The 17,776-nt window shown below is 33.5% G+C and overlaps 1 protein-coding gene across 1 annotated transcript; it reads left to right on the forward strand.

The window, feature by feature from the left end:
• Positions 1-2,074: 2,074 nt before the first annotated feature.
• LOC130657209 (uncharacterized) lies at positions 2,075-8,530 on the forward strand. The gene is made up of 4 exons (XM_057460181.1): positions 2,075-2,507; positions 3,141-3,450; positions 3,996-4,092; positions 7,047-8,530. Exons 1-4 carry the CDS (start codon positions 2,497-2,499, stop codon positions 7,442-7,444), a joined length of 816 nt encoding a protein of 271 aa, XP_057316164.1. The 5' UTR covers positions 2,075-2,496; the 3' UTR covers positions 7,445-8,530.
• Positions 8,531-17,776: the final 9,246 nt, after the last annotated feature.

Raw genomic sequence — 17,776 nt, forward strand, 5'->3', positions numbered from 1 at the left:
ATTTTATGGACATGTGCATCAGCAAAAGGTGTACGGCAGCACTATTTCGACCTGTAGAGCATCTAAGTTTTAAGTCAATTGATGACGAGTAAACTCTGACGAGTTCACTTCGGAGGGTGAATCGTTAAGACAGTTTTCTCACTGCGTCATCCAGCTATTGCAAAGAACTAAACATCGACGGAGGGGCAAGAAAGCTGTCTAAAATGCGATAATTGTTGGTATGGGCTTTGCTATGCAGTTTTTCTTGCGCTTGCTTGCGAAAAGTGCCAGATTGCACAATATAAACCGAAATTTATAATCAGCGCTACTTACCATTCTAAGATGAATTTATCGTCTGAAACCAGGTAAAAGACAATTCTTGAAATTAGACATTTTTTCTAAGGGAACCGTCTTAATGCATCCATATTATAATACCCGTCTACGCCTGTCCGTCTGTCACGCAAAATGGTAGCTTAGCTGCGCAAGTATAAAAAGGACGAGAGAACCCGTGGATTTTTCCACGGGCTAACGACTAGTATTTATAAATTAGTATATCTGCTAACTCCTTTATTTACCTGAAGGCCAATATTTCAGGAAATGACAAAGAAGATTGGTGTAAATTACACACTGACTGAAAATTCCATCTGTTTAAACGGCTGAAAAAGAGAAACTGACATCTTAGAATAAATGTGAATTTTTTCGAGCAGTGGTGGAGATCTGGAGAGCACAAACTCACTATGCAGAATTAATACATTAATTTTAAATTAGAAGAAAACGTATTTAAAGGATATAAATAAACTTTTTGTTGTCTAATTTTTGCAAAAACTACAGAAGATAATTCATCTCTTGAACCTTGGAGGTACCTGCCACGTCCCAGTCCGTGAATTTAGAAACTGTGTTCCACAGTGTAATATTGCAGTTGCTGCGCAACCATTTTGAACAAACAGAATACGAATGTTAATAAATCGTAAGCATATTTTATTAGGACTCCTTGTAAGCTATTGGTGTGCCTATTCTTGTTTATTATTTTTTTTTTCTCAAGAATCTTGATCTAATTTTATTCCTAAATACACAAAAAATAATTCGAAATAAATAAAAAAGACCTTCAAAAAGATTCTTAACTTATTTTTCAGACGTAAACTGGGGACGAAAAATGTCGGACATGCAAATAAATTCTAGCAAAATCCAAATTCGTCAAAATGCAAAAACCTTCTGGGCATTTTTTAATCGCAGTACCTTACGGTAAAAAACAACAGCGAAAGTGATCAAGTTTTTGCTAAATGACTAATAATTTTTCTCGACCAACAATTTTTGCCGATTATTCTTATTCTTCTTTTTGGGGCAATTTTAATTTTTTATTGATTTTTCAGTTCGATATCTATTTGAACATAAGGGTAATAAAGGTAAAACGAATAACGACTTTGTATCCAGTCTCATCTTCTTTCTATATCACGTTTCAAGTGAGTAAAGCAGATGAAATGGAGATCCCAGGAGAAAAAAACTAAGCAGAAGTTGAGGAGCAAAGCAGAAAAAATGTTGAAATAAGAAAGAAAGTAAAAATAATCATTAAAATTAACTGATTTATATAGTTTTCGTTGTCCTGTTGTTGAAGTTTTGATTTAAAAAAAAGCTTAAAACTTGTGGTCATTTTCGGTCCAAAAATTAGTCGATAAAAAGCGACTAAATTTAAAAATTTAATTGGCATAAAGTGACCAAATTATTTGCCAACTTTTATTTTTTACCGGCCTTTTTTTGCCGACTTTTATTTTTTACCGGCCTTTTTTGCCGACTTTTATTTTTTACCGACCTTTTTTGCCGACTTTTATTTTTTACCGATTTTTTTGCTGACTTGTTTTTATGTATTTTCTTTTCACTGAAAATTTCCCAGCTTGACATTCTTCTAAAGAGGTCGAACTGAGGACTGTTGGTTATTGTTATAATTAAATATTCATAATCATGCTAGTTCCATATACTGTATTTTTAATGTTTTTTGTTGAAGTAGCCGAGTCACCAACAATAGGGGGCGTATAAACTTTTATAACTCCTAAGTCTTAATGATATTAATGGGGAAAAAAAATGAGACACTTCGTTAAAATGATGGTGGGGTGAGTCAAGTATTGAGAGACATCTTCTGAAAAATATAGCCAAGTTTACATCTCTTTCCAGTCAGTGTTTATATTGTCATTATCATTTCTTCTTCTTTACCACATTTGACATTTTTTTTTATTCTTTTGCCAGATTTTAAATAAATTTTTTTAGTTGAGTGATAATCCACGAATTGTAAAAGAAAATCACAACTACTACTTAACAAAACAACAAGGTTATGTAGTGTTATTTTCGTACTTAGATTTGCTTTGTCAATTTTGTTTCTCTTGATTTGGTGTTTGTATTCATGGTCCTTAAAATATTTATGTTTTTTCGTTTAAAAACAATTTTGATATACAGATTCTCATAAAATTTATATTTAATGATATTAAAACAAGATAGGAGAAAGACGTATCAAACATAACTGTCGAGATGTTGGTAAGGTGAGTAAAAAATTGTAATACTTTTTTATCTTTAAAATATATACAATAATTCCCTTATATTTCATTCTTAACGTTACCATTTTGTTGCGACGAGAACGATTTTTACTCTCCATCAAATTAGTCGTTAAACCGTGAAAAATCTAGCGGGATTTCTCTCATTGCTACTGGCGGCTAACACTTTCGACTCACAGACAGACAGACGTCCAGGGAGGATATGATACAGATTCTTATTAATATTGCAATAAAAAAAAAGGTTTTAGTGTAGTGTAAATATTCTACAATCATTCACGAGTATCTTTAAAATTAAATTAAATTTTATTTTTAAGTTTATGAAATACTACGGAAGAACAGACTATATGAGTTTTTAATTCACAGGAAAATTTCGTTTCTGCTTAGATTTTACCAAACAATTTTGTTATGCTACCTGCGGGGAGGAAGGCCTTACTTAAGCGCCACAAATATTTCTACGGCGCTGCTGTTACTTGCTTGCCCATAAATTAGGATATGGTCTGCTTCCAACTTAAAATGGCTAATAACACAACCTTAAGGTTTTGCCAGAGTGAGATTCTAAACCTAATTTAGCCATGTGATTATTAGATTGATGCAGTACAATAGGATATTTCTTCTTTTCAGAGTGACATTATCGACGTTGTTTGTTTTGATTTGGTGTTACCTCTCACTTGCATACATCACACGTCTGCATTGTCGTCGCCATGGAAATTTCTCCATCATTAAGCCAGATACAAAGTTTAGTGGTACTGTGGAGAAATCTTTGGAAGGTCTGACAAGATCTGAATGTGTTTTATCGTGTTTAACATGCGATAGTTGTTCGTTTGTGAATTACCATCCAACGTATCTTGCGTGCGAGTTAATGAATGCTGGAGGAACTGAAACATCAGAAGTTGGATGGCAATTTTTGTCAACAAATTATGGAACAAGAAATGTAAGTATTATCTGTCAATCTTTCTTTATCAATAGTGTCCGTTACTAATGCAGAGAGGGCGAGGTTTGTTTCCAAACAAATAAATTTCATAACAAATTTTCATAACAGAGAAGCGTGGAAATCAGAAAATGTCCATTGAACCATCTGATATGGATATTTAGTTAATTTTTTCCCATTGACTTGTTTTAACCATTCTAAATACACACTCATTCCCCTTTAATTGTTTTGATATTTTCTGAAATTGTACAAGATATTGAAGAAAATAATCGCTAAGTTTGTAATTTTTCATGCATCATTGTTGCAGCTGTATGCTGAGACGTTTTCAAGTTTAAATTTTAATATGGAAATATCATTAAATTAAAAAGGTTCAGCATTTCCTCTTCTTATGAACCTGTAATATTCGCTGCGGTACTTTTAAAGATAGAAAAAAGCTTTTGCTCTATCTGACATCACAAAATACAAATCTATGAGATTTATGCGCGAAAAAAGATAAACTTTAAGTAAAAAAAATGTATGTACTGCTTAACACATTGCTTTCTCTTTAGAGAGGACCAATTTGTCGATCATTTAGTCCATGTGAACTTACAGAAGCTTGTGTTGATACCTGCTTTGAAGACGATCAAATAGGATACAAGTGCATACGTAAGTAAAATTTCTATAATATTTAACATGTTGTTGACGCATTGAAGTGGGGTAAAAGTAATGTATATTATTTCCAATTTTCGGACGACTAACGTCCTCCAACACACAGAAATATAGAGATTTAGTTTCCCCAGGATTCTTTGTAAAGGTTACACTAAAAGAACACGCTTAAGAAAAATCATCTCTTTTTTCATTCGTCTACTCCTCCATAATCTACTTATAGAGGATATAAGTCGCTCAGGCAAGAGTGCTACAATCCGTGACATGATATTTGGCTACGTAGGTACAGTAAACAACGTCGGAAATACGCTAGTTGCACTTTCCAGGATGTCCGCATTATGGAACAATCTTGTCCAAGGCCCTGGAGAGTCTACAAAATCGGAAAATTGAGGGTGCTGACAACAAAAATGGTCGCAGTTTAAGATTTAGGATCAAACTAAATAACTGGAGTCCTAAGTCTGCGAAGTGAACATCGATAATTGAACTGTTCGGATGGCGTTTATTTACAATATACAAAAACGTGGAAAAGCTTCCAACTCTCTATTACCCAAACCTCTCTATAACTAGAACGGTTTCCGATTTCCCGTGGCTGTTCGAGAGAGAGAGAGAGTCCACATATATATTTTTATTTTTTCAAAAAATTTTACGCGACGAATATTTGGCAGGAATTGGGTAAGATTCTTAGCAAAGATTAGCCAGTTTAAAAGTGCTTTGCAAAAGATTAACCACTGAAATATTTTTTTTAGTGAGAAACTTTTTTCCCGCCAAACTTAATACCTATTTCGAAAATTTTGTTATGGTGTATAAAAACCATCATCTGGAAGGCCTCACCACTACGTCAGATAGGTTCCTAAAACAACCAGCTAAGTTGATATATAATCACAGTGTAGTTGGAATGAGAAAGAATGACATGGCAGGCTGACTTTTAGCTAAAAATTGAGAACAGTAATGAACTGAATATTCTTTTTGATAGCTTTCTTGCAATCTTAAAGTATTCAACTAAGTATGTACAGTTGAACTCATGTATTCCAAATTCCTATAGTATAAAAAATCATCTAAATCTAACAGATTTTTTGCTCTTTTCAGAATTTGCAGGTAAACCATTACAAAAATATTCCTTTAATTTGTACTTCAATAATTTCAAAAATGATTTCAATCGTGCACATTCTTGGGTCCCTTGGTCGTATTTTTCATCATGTTATTCGAATGTTGTAAAGGTTGGACTTTTTTCTCAATTAAGATACTGAGATTTGAAGGTTTCTACGTATTCGAATGCTTCTAATCTTTGAAGTTTCTTGAATTTGGTTGTTCGCAGCAGACACGAAAAAAATGGCAACAAAAAAAAAAGCGAAAGTAAAGTGCGACGCGTTAATAGAGCTAGAAAAGGGAAGACGGAATAAAGATAAGGTAAACCAATTTCAAATTCTCAGAGTTATTGTCCAATCACCCTTATTTAAAGTTTCAGGAAAATAAATTTCTCCTATTTTTTTAATTTAATCATTATGTCTCGTTAATAATAGGCGTATTCCGTCTGTCTGTTTTTGCGTCAAAAGCGAGCTGTGTTAATCACGCACGAAATACAAGCCCGCTAGAGCAAGGACAAAAAACCCGTCGGTACTGGGACAAGTTGCAGCTAATATAAAGAACCAACCAGGGGTAGATTTAGATAAATAACCAATCAGGAAATAACTTTTATTCCTTTGCATGCCATTCCCCCAAAACCGTCCAAACTTTGGAAATAAGATCGAAGCAACTCAGTGCTGGAGAATGGAAAGTTTCTTAACTTTATTTTTCTTTATTTTTTTTGCTTCGCGATGCTTTTAAGAATACTATTTCCATTTTAACAAAATTTCAGTTAAACTACTTTTAGCCACTTTTTTCTGTTGGCCTTCATTTTTGTTTACCTGACAGACAAGCTACAGCTAGCTACCCAGCCACCTAAAGATTTGTGGTAGTTTTCTTTGTTGTTTATATCTTTCTACAGGTTAAGATTAATATATTTCCACGTTATATAAATATTAGACAAACCAGTTTTACGATTTTGGCTACAAACGTTGATTATAAAAGAGTATAAGAGCCAGCTAGTTAGCTGGCTAGCCTTATTTAGTTTTATTCTTTTAAAGCTTTTATTCAGTTTAGTATATTATTATTTATTTGTATTAAGGGTTGTGGTTATCTAGCTAGCTCTTTAGCTACCTCTGGCTAAAAAGTGAAAGTAGCCAAATAAAGTTTGGCTACAACAAAATTCTTAATGATTCTCTCATGCTAAATGCAGTTAGTTAGCTAGCTACACCCTTTATTACTGTTATAAAAACTTATTCCGCAAAATAAAATTGCCGAGAAAACTTTTACGACGGGCTGTTTCCTGTATTTATTTTTAAATCGAAGCGAAAAATTGTTTTGGAAAATGGTATTACGCCTGTATGGATATGCAGCATGGTTTACCTGTACTAAGCGCTCAGCCTGGTGTCACGATTAATTTATGAACTTTCACAGGAACTTTTCTTGCAAGATAAAAAAATGTTGCACGATTGTTTTGCTTTAACGGGTTGATAACTGTGTTTTTACCCCGTTAAAACGTTTCCACAAAATTAAATATTTTCCACAAAATGTAATTGCCGAGTGATTGTTTGGGCTAAATAGGGTAACAACGGGGTGTTTCCTCTCTTTTTATTTAAACCAAAGTTTGGATACATCCTTCTTGGATATACATAGTTTATTGGAAAAGGGTATGGCTCCTATATGGATGTGCGACGTTGTTTAACTTTACTAAGTGCTTAACCCGGAGTAAGATTCATTTTTGAATTTTCACCCGTATCAATGGGTTGTAAATTGTGTTTTATGTCAGCTAAAGTTCTGGAAAAGTAATTTTAAAAAAATATATTCACTGAAAGCACCATAATGTTGTAACCCCGGCTGGTTATATTATATTAACATATCAACTTTATATTTAGCGAATCAATTTAAAAAGAAAATAGCCACATCTGTCACGGCATCCCCTGTTTACAGTTCTTATCCTGCATCAAACCTGAAAGACGAAGATGCTGGTACATTTGCAGGCACACTATCTTCTGTGGAGTCTCATTTTATCTTAGATTTGGGCGCAACAAAGTCCATTCGATTTATCACTGTTTATTTATACAGTGGAGAACCGAACAGCGAAATCAGCATTGGAAACCTAAATGCAAGAAACGGAAATACATTCTGTTCGAGAGTACCAGAAGTAAAAAATGTAGTGCTTGTTGTTGAATGCGCTTCATATTTATCTGGGCGATATATTGTGTACTATAATAACTCGGGATCTGCACAATACTTGTACATATACGAAATGCACGCTTATATTGACGCATGAAAATTCTCCTGAAAATGGCAATCAAAACACAGTTTCAAGAAGGAGCGCATTTTCGTTGTTATTAAACCTCACAACTTTGTTTATTTCGGACGTATATATATAATGTAGTTTGCTTTTTGCTAATTAATTATTAAATTTATATATTTGACGGTTATGTTAGTATAAGAATGTACGGCACGTGAAAAATTATGTATTTGCTTTCAAACCTCACTTTCAATACATCTCCACTTTTCCCACATAAGCCTTAAAATTAACCCTACTTATGCTGAAATTCATGCAGAGTGGGTGGCGATTTTTCGGTTGTCTTTTTTCTTGATCCAAGCTTTTTTTTAGAAAGACAAGGCTTTTCCACAGTATTACGTTAATGAAATCTCAAAGCCGTTAGGCAACCCCTCTTTTGAGAAACTGCTAAGGATAAAAAGGGGCATGTGAAGTGAGACCGTAAATCTGATTCGCATCAGAGTTTCATTGACCAGATCTCTTGTTACATCTTATACAGGATAGTTATTTATTATATAAATATCCTGTTACTATTTAACTATATAGCTATATTATATATAGTAAGAAAATGTTTAAAATCAGGTAACCATCTGGTAACATAAATAATATGTTAATAGTCAGGCGCAGTAACGCAAAACAATGTTTAGATTGAAAGTTTAAACGCCTAGTTAACATCCCAATTGGTGTACTTTTTCTTTTTGCGTTTCATTTTACAAGGTGTCATAGTGCCCTTTTCATAGGTCGGCATATAAAATGCTTAATAAGACAGAGATTTTTTCAGTTAACTTGTATTTTATTAAGCGTTTTTGTCAAAGATTTGGTTCTGATTAAACCAATGGAATGTAGAGAGTGCGCAATGTCTAAACCTAACGGTAAGAATCTGTGATAAATCACTGCTGGTGGAGTCGAACGCACAACCTTTGAATTAGAAGTTTGACGATTTCTGGCCCATGTATTTTGTTATGTAGTGTAGATAATGCTGCGTTTTCTAGGCTTTAAATTTGGGGAAACTATACTTTTGTTGTGCACACATTCTAATGTAAAAATCCAAAATTGTTTTGAATTAGTATATGTAATGCTATGTTATTCATTTGTACTGGTTGTTTTACTCATTGTCACACTAGTGCGTAAGAGAAATCTGGATGCAAATCGTGAACTAGGAGAAGGGTGTCAAAAGGCAACGACAATGACTTTAAAATCATATAAAGCTATTAATAACCTTCTTAAAACTAGCTATATAGTATTTTCTACCAAATACAGCTAATCGTGTCGTTCTTATTTTGTCATGAAAAGAAACTTTCGATTTTTTTATATTTTTGATACATTTTGCAGATTTTAACTTAATCTACAACTAAAACGAATACTATCACACTTTATAGTAACTAATTATGTAAGTAGTAAGGAATTTTAATGCTCTGTTCTAATGGCTGGCTCTTCCCCCACTTTTACTGTAACAATCTAACTTTATTGACATGCTCTAACCTGTTTGCTTACCCCACATATCGATTGCTTTGTAGATGAAAGACAAGACTGCATTAAATGTGGTTCGGAGTGCGCATTTGAACATAATACCATATAAGTACGAGCCAAATGCACTACCACTACTCCAACTCCGTCACATAAAAGGCAATGCCTCTATTGTTTGAAAACAATAACCAAAAAGTTAAAAATCATTATAAAAAAGTAAATAATCATGAACAGGTTGTCTATAAATGCATTAATGTCTATAAGTGCATTAATGACGGATATCTTACATTACCCGTTTTGTAGCCCTACAATTCTTTGACAGCATAAACACAACAATCGTTCACAAAACATGTTGAGTCTGACGACTTTACACGAAAAAAAAAATCAACAAAAAACATACGTATTCTGTAGGTGTTACCTTCGTCCACCCTGAAGATCAATGTTGGTAAAACAGCTATCACGACCACAATTTCGCCCCCTAATCCACCACAATCAGTTCACTTTTCAACATTGAATGACGGGAGAGGGAAGAGACAAGACCCATGCATTTTGTAGACGATTGAAGATTGCTAATCAAGAATTTTTGATTAATGAATAGAATTAAAACAACAGTTTTATGACACATTGGACTTGTATGTCTTTAACTACATTCATCATGGTAACATTTTTACCAACATGGCTTAAAATTAAAAGTACAATATTACAAAGGACGACAATTAATAACAATAAAAACTAATATGAAGATTACAACTGGACTTCTCTAGTAAACTCTCCTGTATATTGCCTCCAAATCAAGATCAATTCGTAGTCTTTGTATAGAATAAAAGAAATAGAAAGAGGGTGGTTCACGAATAAAGAAACCCTGACTATGAAGAGACCTTTATTTAAGTTTTATGTTTCATTATTAAATGTGCCCTAAGATTGTAGCACAGGAAATAATTATGATTAACAATGTAATCTCAATATTACTTCTATATCATCCTAATCAGTCCTTATATAAAAGAAGCTAAAAGCTATTCAAACTTCCATGCCGACTAACATATGAACTATAGTTGCAGCTCAAGATGCCTGCCTATTTGAGATACAGATTATATAGTCCTTTAAAATTAACTACATTGTGCGGATTCATAAAACATTTGTTACACTTGACAGCACGCTTAACCTTAATCAAGTCAAAGAGTAAATTTATTTCCCTTTCGTAAACAATAGTGCCAGTTCAACAAAAGAAAGCTTTTTTTTGAACAAGTACAACATTACAATATTGTTGCCAAACCAATGATGACAAGATTAACAATCTTCAGAACGCTCCAATAATCCAATGAACGTCTTTGTTGTCCCTTTTGCACGCCATATATCTTTAGGCGCATAAATGCTACGCGTTTAATTTTTGCTTTTTCTTGTGATTTCCCTCCTTCAGATTTAGCTGCCTTAGTACTTGTACAGGGTTCCATCCAGGTGCCAGTTTTGCATTCTTCATAAATGCTTACTTTTTTGTTCCATTTTTACCAATTGCAGTTTTTGTAACATTAACATAATATTTTCGTGAAGTCGCTGACGGTTAACGTCAAGCCTATATCTTGCTATCTGTTTGCAAAATGATCAGAACTTTTCCCCGTTTGTCATCTCCTACTTTGTTTTCAACAATTGGCATCGCCAATTGATTCACCCTTCAGACAAGTAATATATCTCTGTAATGATGCCTTAATTTTTTTAGCATTCGATTTGGTAAAAACAAATGAAAGGTTAATGAGAAATCAATGTTAGAACTTTCTCTTACGATATCCAGTTTGATTTCAAACTTTCCCACCAGTTTTAGAAGATTATTTTTCCATCGTGGTTTTAATATAACATCAATTTCTTTGATCGTTGTGCGACTAGTTGCAATGTGCCCATGAAGTTTGCTGCTTGTGAAGCACAACCTTGTTTGATAGGATTCCTATAATCAAGTAAAATGCACATATTAAACGAGAATAAATTACACATGCAGTAACCCAAACATAATCCAACATTAAGGATATATGCAACTTTATACCTGTGCTAACATCCAAAATACCAAGACGATAATAGAAGTTCTTAAACATAACATAATTTAAAATTTGCGCTGGTTAATCCCGCTTGCTACTTTTTAGGAGCTTTGCCCTCTTTAAAAGTTTTTTTTCGTTCGTTCGTTTTTTTATATGATACGCAAAATAAAAAAAATTCCCAACTTCATTCTAATGCTGTCATGTATTTCCCTTTCTTGAATAGAAGAGGAAAAGGAAGAGAGCAGGGAGAAAAAGGTATTAGAACAAGGAATGACCCAACCCAACCCAAGACATTTCGCAAAAATGGGCACCCATAGAAAATGCGAATAGAAAGTAATCTTGTGACAGTATACACAAAAGAATAACACAATTATTTAAAACATTGTTTAAATGGCTTTCCTCTGATAATGTTGATAGCCGACTTAATTAATTAACATAACTTTTAAAAGATTTCAATTAACATTTCTTTAAATGGTATTTGATTTAATATAATATAATCATAATTGTATTACGTAGACACATCGTCGATGTGGTGTAGAAACTTTACAAAGAAATTAAGACAAATTGTTTAGGTTAAAAGGTTGGGTCGTTTCGCTTATGTGTAAATATTTATCCTGTTTCTGATCAAACAGGGAAATATTCTCAAAATGAAATGCAAAAAAATTAATGACATCGACTGTAGCTAACGCCTCCTAACAATAACCGTATTTTGTCTGTCTTTCCGCGAAAGACGCGTCCTGTTACGGAAACACGAAATTTTTATATCTGAAACTTTTATATCTGAATGAAATGCCAAATGCAATATATAAACCCGTATACGTCTGTCTGTCACGCAAAAATGTGCCGCAAGTAGCGAGACGCACGCAATGCGGTATAAAAAGAACGGGCAAACTTACCTTCGGGAGGCTGACTACTTACATAAAGTCTCTATAATAGAAAACAACTTCACTTGTTCTTTCTCTCCTTTTTACAACTGCATCTTCTCAAGCATTAGAAACTCATTCATAAAAATAACCATAATAAATTACTCTAGAGGGTTTAACCCTATTATACCTGGGGAGGGGGGGGGGGGCACAAAAAGTGCCCGCGGCCTTTTGACTAGGCATAACTTTAGATACACATGTGATTAAGTGCTAAAATTTTGTGACTATTCCTAACTATTCCTAAATTTTTTAGAAAAATTTTGTACATTGCTGGGGGTATTGCTTTTTTGGACGGGGGTAAATTTTTTGGAATTTTGAAAACTGTTGACATTCATGTAAGATGTTATATTGAGTAGATAATTATTTATTACATGTATGTTGGTTACTAAGAGGTAACCAAGGTTTTGCTAAGGTGATATATGGTTAGTAGGGACAAAAAGTAGACCAGATTTGAAGGAAATATCGATCCAGCAAAATGACTTCATTTCGGATCCTAATGACGTCATTATATTGTTTTCCTTACCTCGATTATCTTTAAATGTCATCTTCTACATATATGCCAAGTTTAATGACATGAGCATCAATATTTCTGGTAGAATGGGTCTTTTTATTTTTATCGTTAAAATAAGAATTTTTTTGCCGAAATGACGTCATTTTTTTATCCCAATAACGTCATTAAAATTACCTTTCTTCATGTTAAACACATATTTTGGTATTTATTCCCCAAATCTATCAAGAATCAAGGGCATATCAATAGTAACAGGCGAGAAATTAAAACGTACTGAAAAATTGGGAAAATGACCATTTTTCACATGTGTGACGTCATTTTTAATCCCTATGACGTCATCAAATTACTTTTTTTACCCGGATTGATTTTCTACAAAGATTTTCTTCAATTGAGCCAAGTTTCATCACTTAAGCACAAGTGGTTCAGGATTTATGACCGGCGGGCACTTTGTGTCCCCCGCCGGGGTTACAAGGGTCAAAAAAGCTCAGGTATAATAGGGTTATAATAAAGTTGCGCGCAGCAATTATGAACACGTTATTAAAAAAACCATGAAAAGACCATTGCCCTTTATTTGACTCTTTTTATACCTACCTAGAAACATTACGGGTACTATCGATATAAAGATTATCTAAACGCCCCTTAAATTTTGTGATTTTAATGCAGGCAGTGATTAAAATTGCGGGTTTTGATTATACTTTTATCTTATCATCTTATCATCAATGTCTATATTAATAAGATATGTTTTTTAGGTGTAGTGTGCACGGAAAAAAGCGTCATGCTGCAAATAGCAAATGCAACATATTTTTATCAACTTTGTCGCAAAGAGTGCGTTTCTCTGTGAGTTAAAAAAAGTAACATTGGGTTAATGCGCGGAACTTCATGACGGGCGAATTTACGTGCAATTTCCGTCTCAATACAAAAAACGTTTTTCTGCATAAAGAACGTTTACGTATGGGAAAATAAAGCGTATATATAACCTTGCTTGGTTTTAGCACGCAGGGTCATCTTGTTTTCTATGCATAATTTTGCGAAACCTTCAGCCCTTCCCCACGTCTCTTCTACGCCTATGATATTCTGAAGAAGCCTAATTTTAAAATATTCACCCACGCTATTACACCTTTTTGCATTTTTCAGATTATGCTAAAAATATCTTGGTATATAAACGAAGGGCTATAATCTAAATACCGTGATATATAGGACCGGTGTCCGTTAAATTTTCCAAGGTTTAACGATTTTTTCTTTTAAAATGCTCTTACGATTTTAGAATAAGTGTACTTGTTTTAACGATCTAACAAACGAATACAAAGCAGAATATGCTTTGTAACATGTTATATATTCTAACAGGTTAAATAGATATTCCTCAGTGTGGAAATTTGTAGCTCGATTCGAGTACTGGAAGTAATACTTAATGTACGAATAAGTTGTAGAAAAATGTATGTTGTGTTTATTTGAACATTCCATAGTAACGTAGTTGATTCTTCACTTTTGGTTTGTCTACAAGAAAATTTACTTTTTTGCTATAGCAGTTAGTTTTAGTGGTTTTGGAAAAAAGAAAATTATTCTGACAACCTTACTCTAGATTTAATCCGGCGAAGGTTATGGTCGTTCTATACGTTAACGGCAGTAATTTGTCTGCCCGTGCCCATGTCTCTTTATTCACGTTCACTCTAATAACTATGTTTAAAACATTCCGAATAATCCGACATTTTTGTAACATATTTTTTGCTTCGAATTTTTCTTCAATTACTTACATTACAAAAAAATAAAGTGCAAGTTCAGCTTAGTTTTTATAAAATAACAATTTGCTGATAACTCGTACGTAAATGTATATTATTGCTTCAATGCAAAAAGTTGGGATGTACATTGGAGTTTTTACGTAGGTTTGTCATTCAACACAAACTTGCTTCTCTATTTCTACACTCTCCATTCAACATGCAAGGGACACGTATTTGATTTTAAATACATGTTTTTTTATATATTTTGTTGTCAATCCCATTCTGTTATTAGACACGAACATTTGACTGTCTAATGAAGTGCATTCTGGTCGACATGACAAAGTTTGAACATTACTCGTCTAAAATAACTAGAAGTAACATGAAAATATGCAAATCTATTCTTATCTAAACGCATTTTTACTATCTGAAAAAGAAAATTATGGTAATATAAGAAATTACATGCTGAAATAATAATCGCAAGCCCGTAAGTTTTTTCATGCCAATTTACCAATTGGAAAATTCCACGAAAACTCCACCGTCGCTACTCACAGCTTTCATTTTTCCCCAACACATGACATGCGATAATTTAAAATATAGCCTAGCCAGTAGTCTATTAATGAATCCAAATTTTTGTTTTTTGACAAATTTCATTCCTCATTGTACATCTTCCGAGAAAATTGTTCTATTTAACTCTTTGTTCAAGGTAACTACTCGACTTTAGCTTATTGGAAAAATCTGTAAGATTTTGCCCGCGTCGTACTTGAGATAAGTACTGGATAACATTTTGTGGATCATTAAAAACCTTTTGCCATGAACTAATTGAACGGAGCAAAATGTCAAGGGTGTTATTATCCAGGTACACACACACATACTTCATTCACCTGCTTGCTGGTTTACACGATGTTCAAAGAAAATAAATTACTATATTTTTTGACGTCTATTTATTTTAAATTAGTACTCTCTTTAAAATGGCTGGCAAGTACACATTGAATCAATCTTAGCGGCCATTAATATTCAATAATTGCCAGCTAAGCATTTCATTGTTACTTTTATCTCTCGTTTGAGTTTTTTTTATTATCTAAAAAACCGTTAACGTGTCGGTTTTTCTTTACTATGCTCATGAGACTTGTTACATTAAGTATTTCAAAGTTAGACAATATAATGTATTGATCACGGGAGTGAATTTAACAAAAAATTTGATAAAAAATTTAAAACCGAATTAGTTAGTAACAATAATGGTAATAACAAGATTTTTGTCGCTCGATAAAGATTTTTGATGGTTCTTGAAAAAACCCTCGGTCATAATTATGACGTTGGACTTCTCCATAAGTCATCAAAAATTCATATTGCATATTGCTTTCCAACATATAGTCATCGTTATATTAACCCTGTGTATTTCTTGTTAAAAGTTACACATTTATTCCAGTAACCTTTGAATTAGAGGGATTTGATTCTTTATTATTCATATTCTCAGCTACAGAAGGATCCACACGAATTCGAAAGGAGTATACATTTAATTTTTTTTTAAACCTCCTTGAATAAACAAAAACAATGTGTTAATGTTCTGTAATCCAACTTTTTTTATCTAGGTTTTTTGTGTCTATGGTTAAACAAGATTTAGTGAAAATTTGATTCATCATTCATCTGAATTGTCTTTAATCAATTTCCAATGCATGCTGCAACTATTAGAAACAGAAAGCATCTCCATGGTAAATGTAATTTACATAACTAGTCGTTAGCCCGTGAATCCACGGGTTCGCCCGTCCTTTTTATACCGCATTGCGTGCGTCTCGCTACCTGCGCAGCTAAGCTACCATTTTGCGTGACAGACAGACGGACGGACAGACGTATACGGGTATTATAATATAGACTAGTCGTTAGCCCGTGGAAAATCCACGGGTTCGCCCGTCCTTTTTATACCGCATTGCGTGCTTCTCGTATTGCGCAGCCAAGCTACCATTTTGCGTGACAGACAGACGGACGGACGGACAGACGTATACGGGCATTATAATATAGAACTAGTCGTTGCCTGTGGAAAAATCCACGGGTTCGCCCGTCCTTTATATTTACCCGTCGCAACAAAGTGGATAAAAGTATATCGCATTTGATATTCGTGTTTCCGTAACATCATTTTCTAACTCAGCGGGGGGTCCGCGCAGAGACAGACAGACAGACGGAATACGGCTATTATAATAGAGATAAGCTACTGAAAAGAAAAAAACAGGTTTTATTTTTATTTTGTAATAACTGAGCTCTGCATATAAAATTAAGTTCATATATTTTATAAAGAATGAAGTTCACGTCATAATTGACTTTTTTTACCGTCTCCTTACAAATTTTCAGATTAAGGAGTAGATAAGAATACTTCTCTTCCATAATTTATCTCAGATATGGAAAACAAATCAGTGTTATCCAGACTCATCCATGTATGTTTAATTGGGCATGATCAGTCCAATCGGAATCATCACGGGGGAATGTCAATTATATGCACGTATTTGGTTTTTATAAGCAAGCATATTATAAGAGTTCTACTAAATTTAGCAAAAACTAAAAAAAAAATTTACACAGAATTGGATACAAGTAACAAACTTAGTATTTTGATATTCTGCTTTTAAAAAGGGATTATAGCACATACTGATTTTAACATTATGCATCTTCTTTGTGTTCCTTAAGATAAGCGTTCAGACTAACATATGGAGCTATCCCTTTACTCGACTTTCCCAATTACCTATTTAGTCTGGATGGTTGGGTAAAAGTTTTGGCATTAGATTCAACAATTGTGTATGCGCACAGAATTGTCGAATCTTTGCTTTTATTGAATTTCCGCGCCCGAAGGCGTAGGAAATTCTTTAAAACCGTCGTTTTTTCTTTTGGAGCATTTTTTGAGAAAAAATCGACCCTGGGATTTCACGTTCCTCTGATTTTTTGATACCTAAATGTCATTTTAGGCCAAAATTGGTTCAAAAATTAAAACTACTTTATTTTCCACAATATTTGGCACAGTTAACAAAAAAGTATACTGAACATGATGGTGACATCAAAATTTCTATTTTTGGCCACTTTAAATGTCATTTTAGGCCAAACTTGGTCCAAAAATTAAAACTACTTTATTTTCCACAAAATTTGGCACAGTTAACAAAAAAAGTATGCTGAACATGATGGTGACATCAAAATTTCGATTTTTGGCCACCTTCAATGTCATTTTAGGCCAAAATTGGTCCAAAAATTAAAACTACTTTATTGTCCACAATATTTGGCACAGTTAACAAAAAAAGTATGCTGAACATGATGGTGACATCAAAATTTCTATTTTTGGCCACTTTAAATGTCATTTTAGGCCAAAATTGGTCCAAAAATTAAAACTACTTTATTTTCCACAAAATTTGGCACAGTTAAGAAAAAAAGTATGCTGAACATGATGGTGACATCAAAATTTCTATTTTTGGCTACTTTAAATGTCATTTTAGGCCAAAATTGGTCCAAAAATTAAAACTACTTTATTTTCGACAAAATTTCGCACAGAACACAAAAAAAAATATGCTGATCATTATGGTGACATCAAAATTTTGATTTAGCGAGACACACAAAATGCGCTTAAGAACGAACGGGCGAACCCGTCGATTTATCCCAGGCGACCGAGTAGTGTACAACAATTTTCTGCATCTGGTTGTAGAGCTAAATTATATGAAGCATAT

The sequence above is a fragment of the Hydractinia symbiolongicarpus genome, chromosome 9, assembly GCF_029227915.1.
Source record: "Hydractinia symbiolongicarpus strain clone_291-10 chromosome 9, HSymV2.1, whole genome shotgun sequence".
NCBI lineage: Eukaryota > Metazoa > Cnidaria > Hydrozoa > Anthoathecata > Hydractiniidae > Hydractinia > Hydractinia symbiolongicarpus.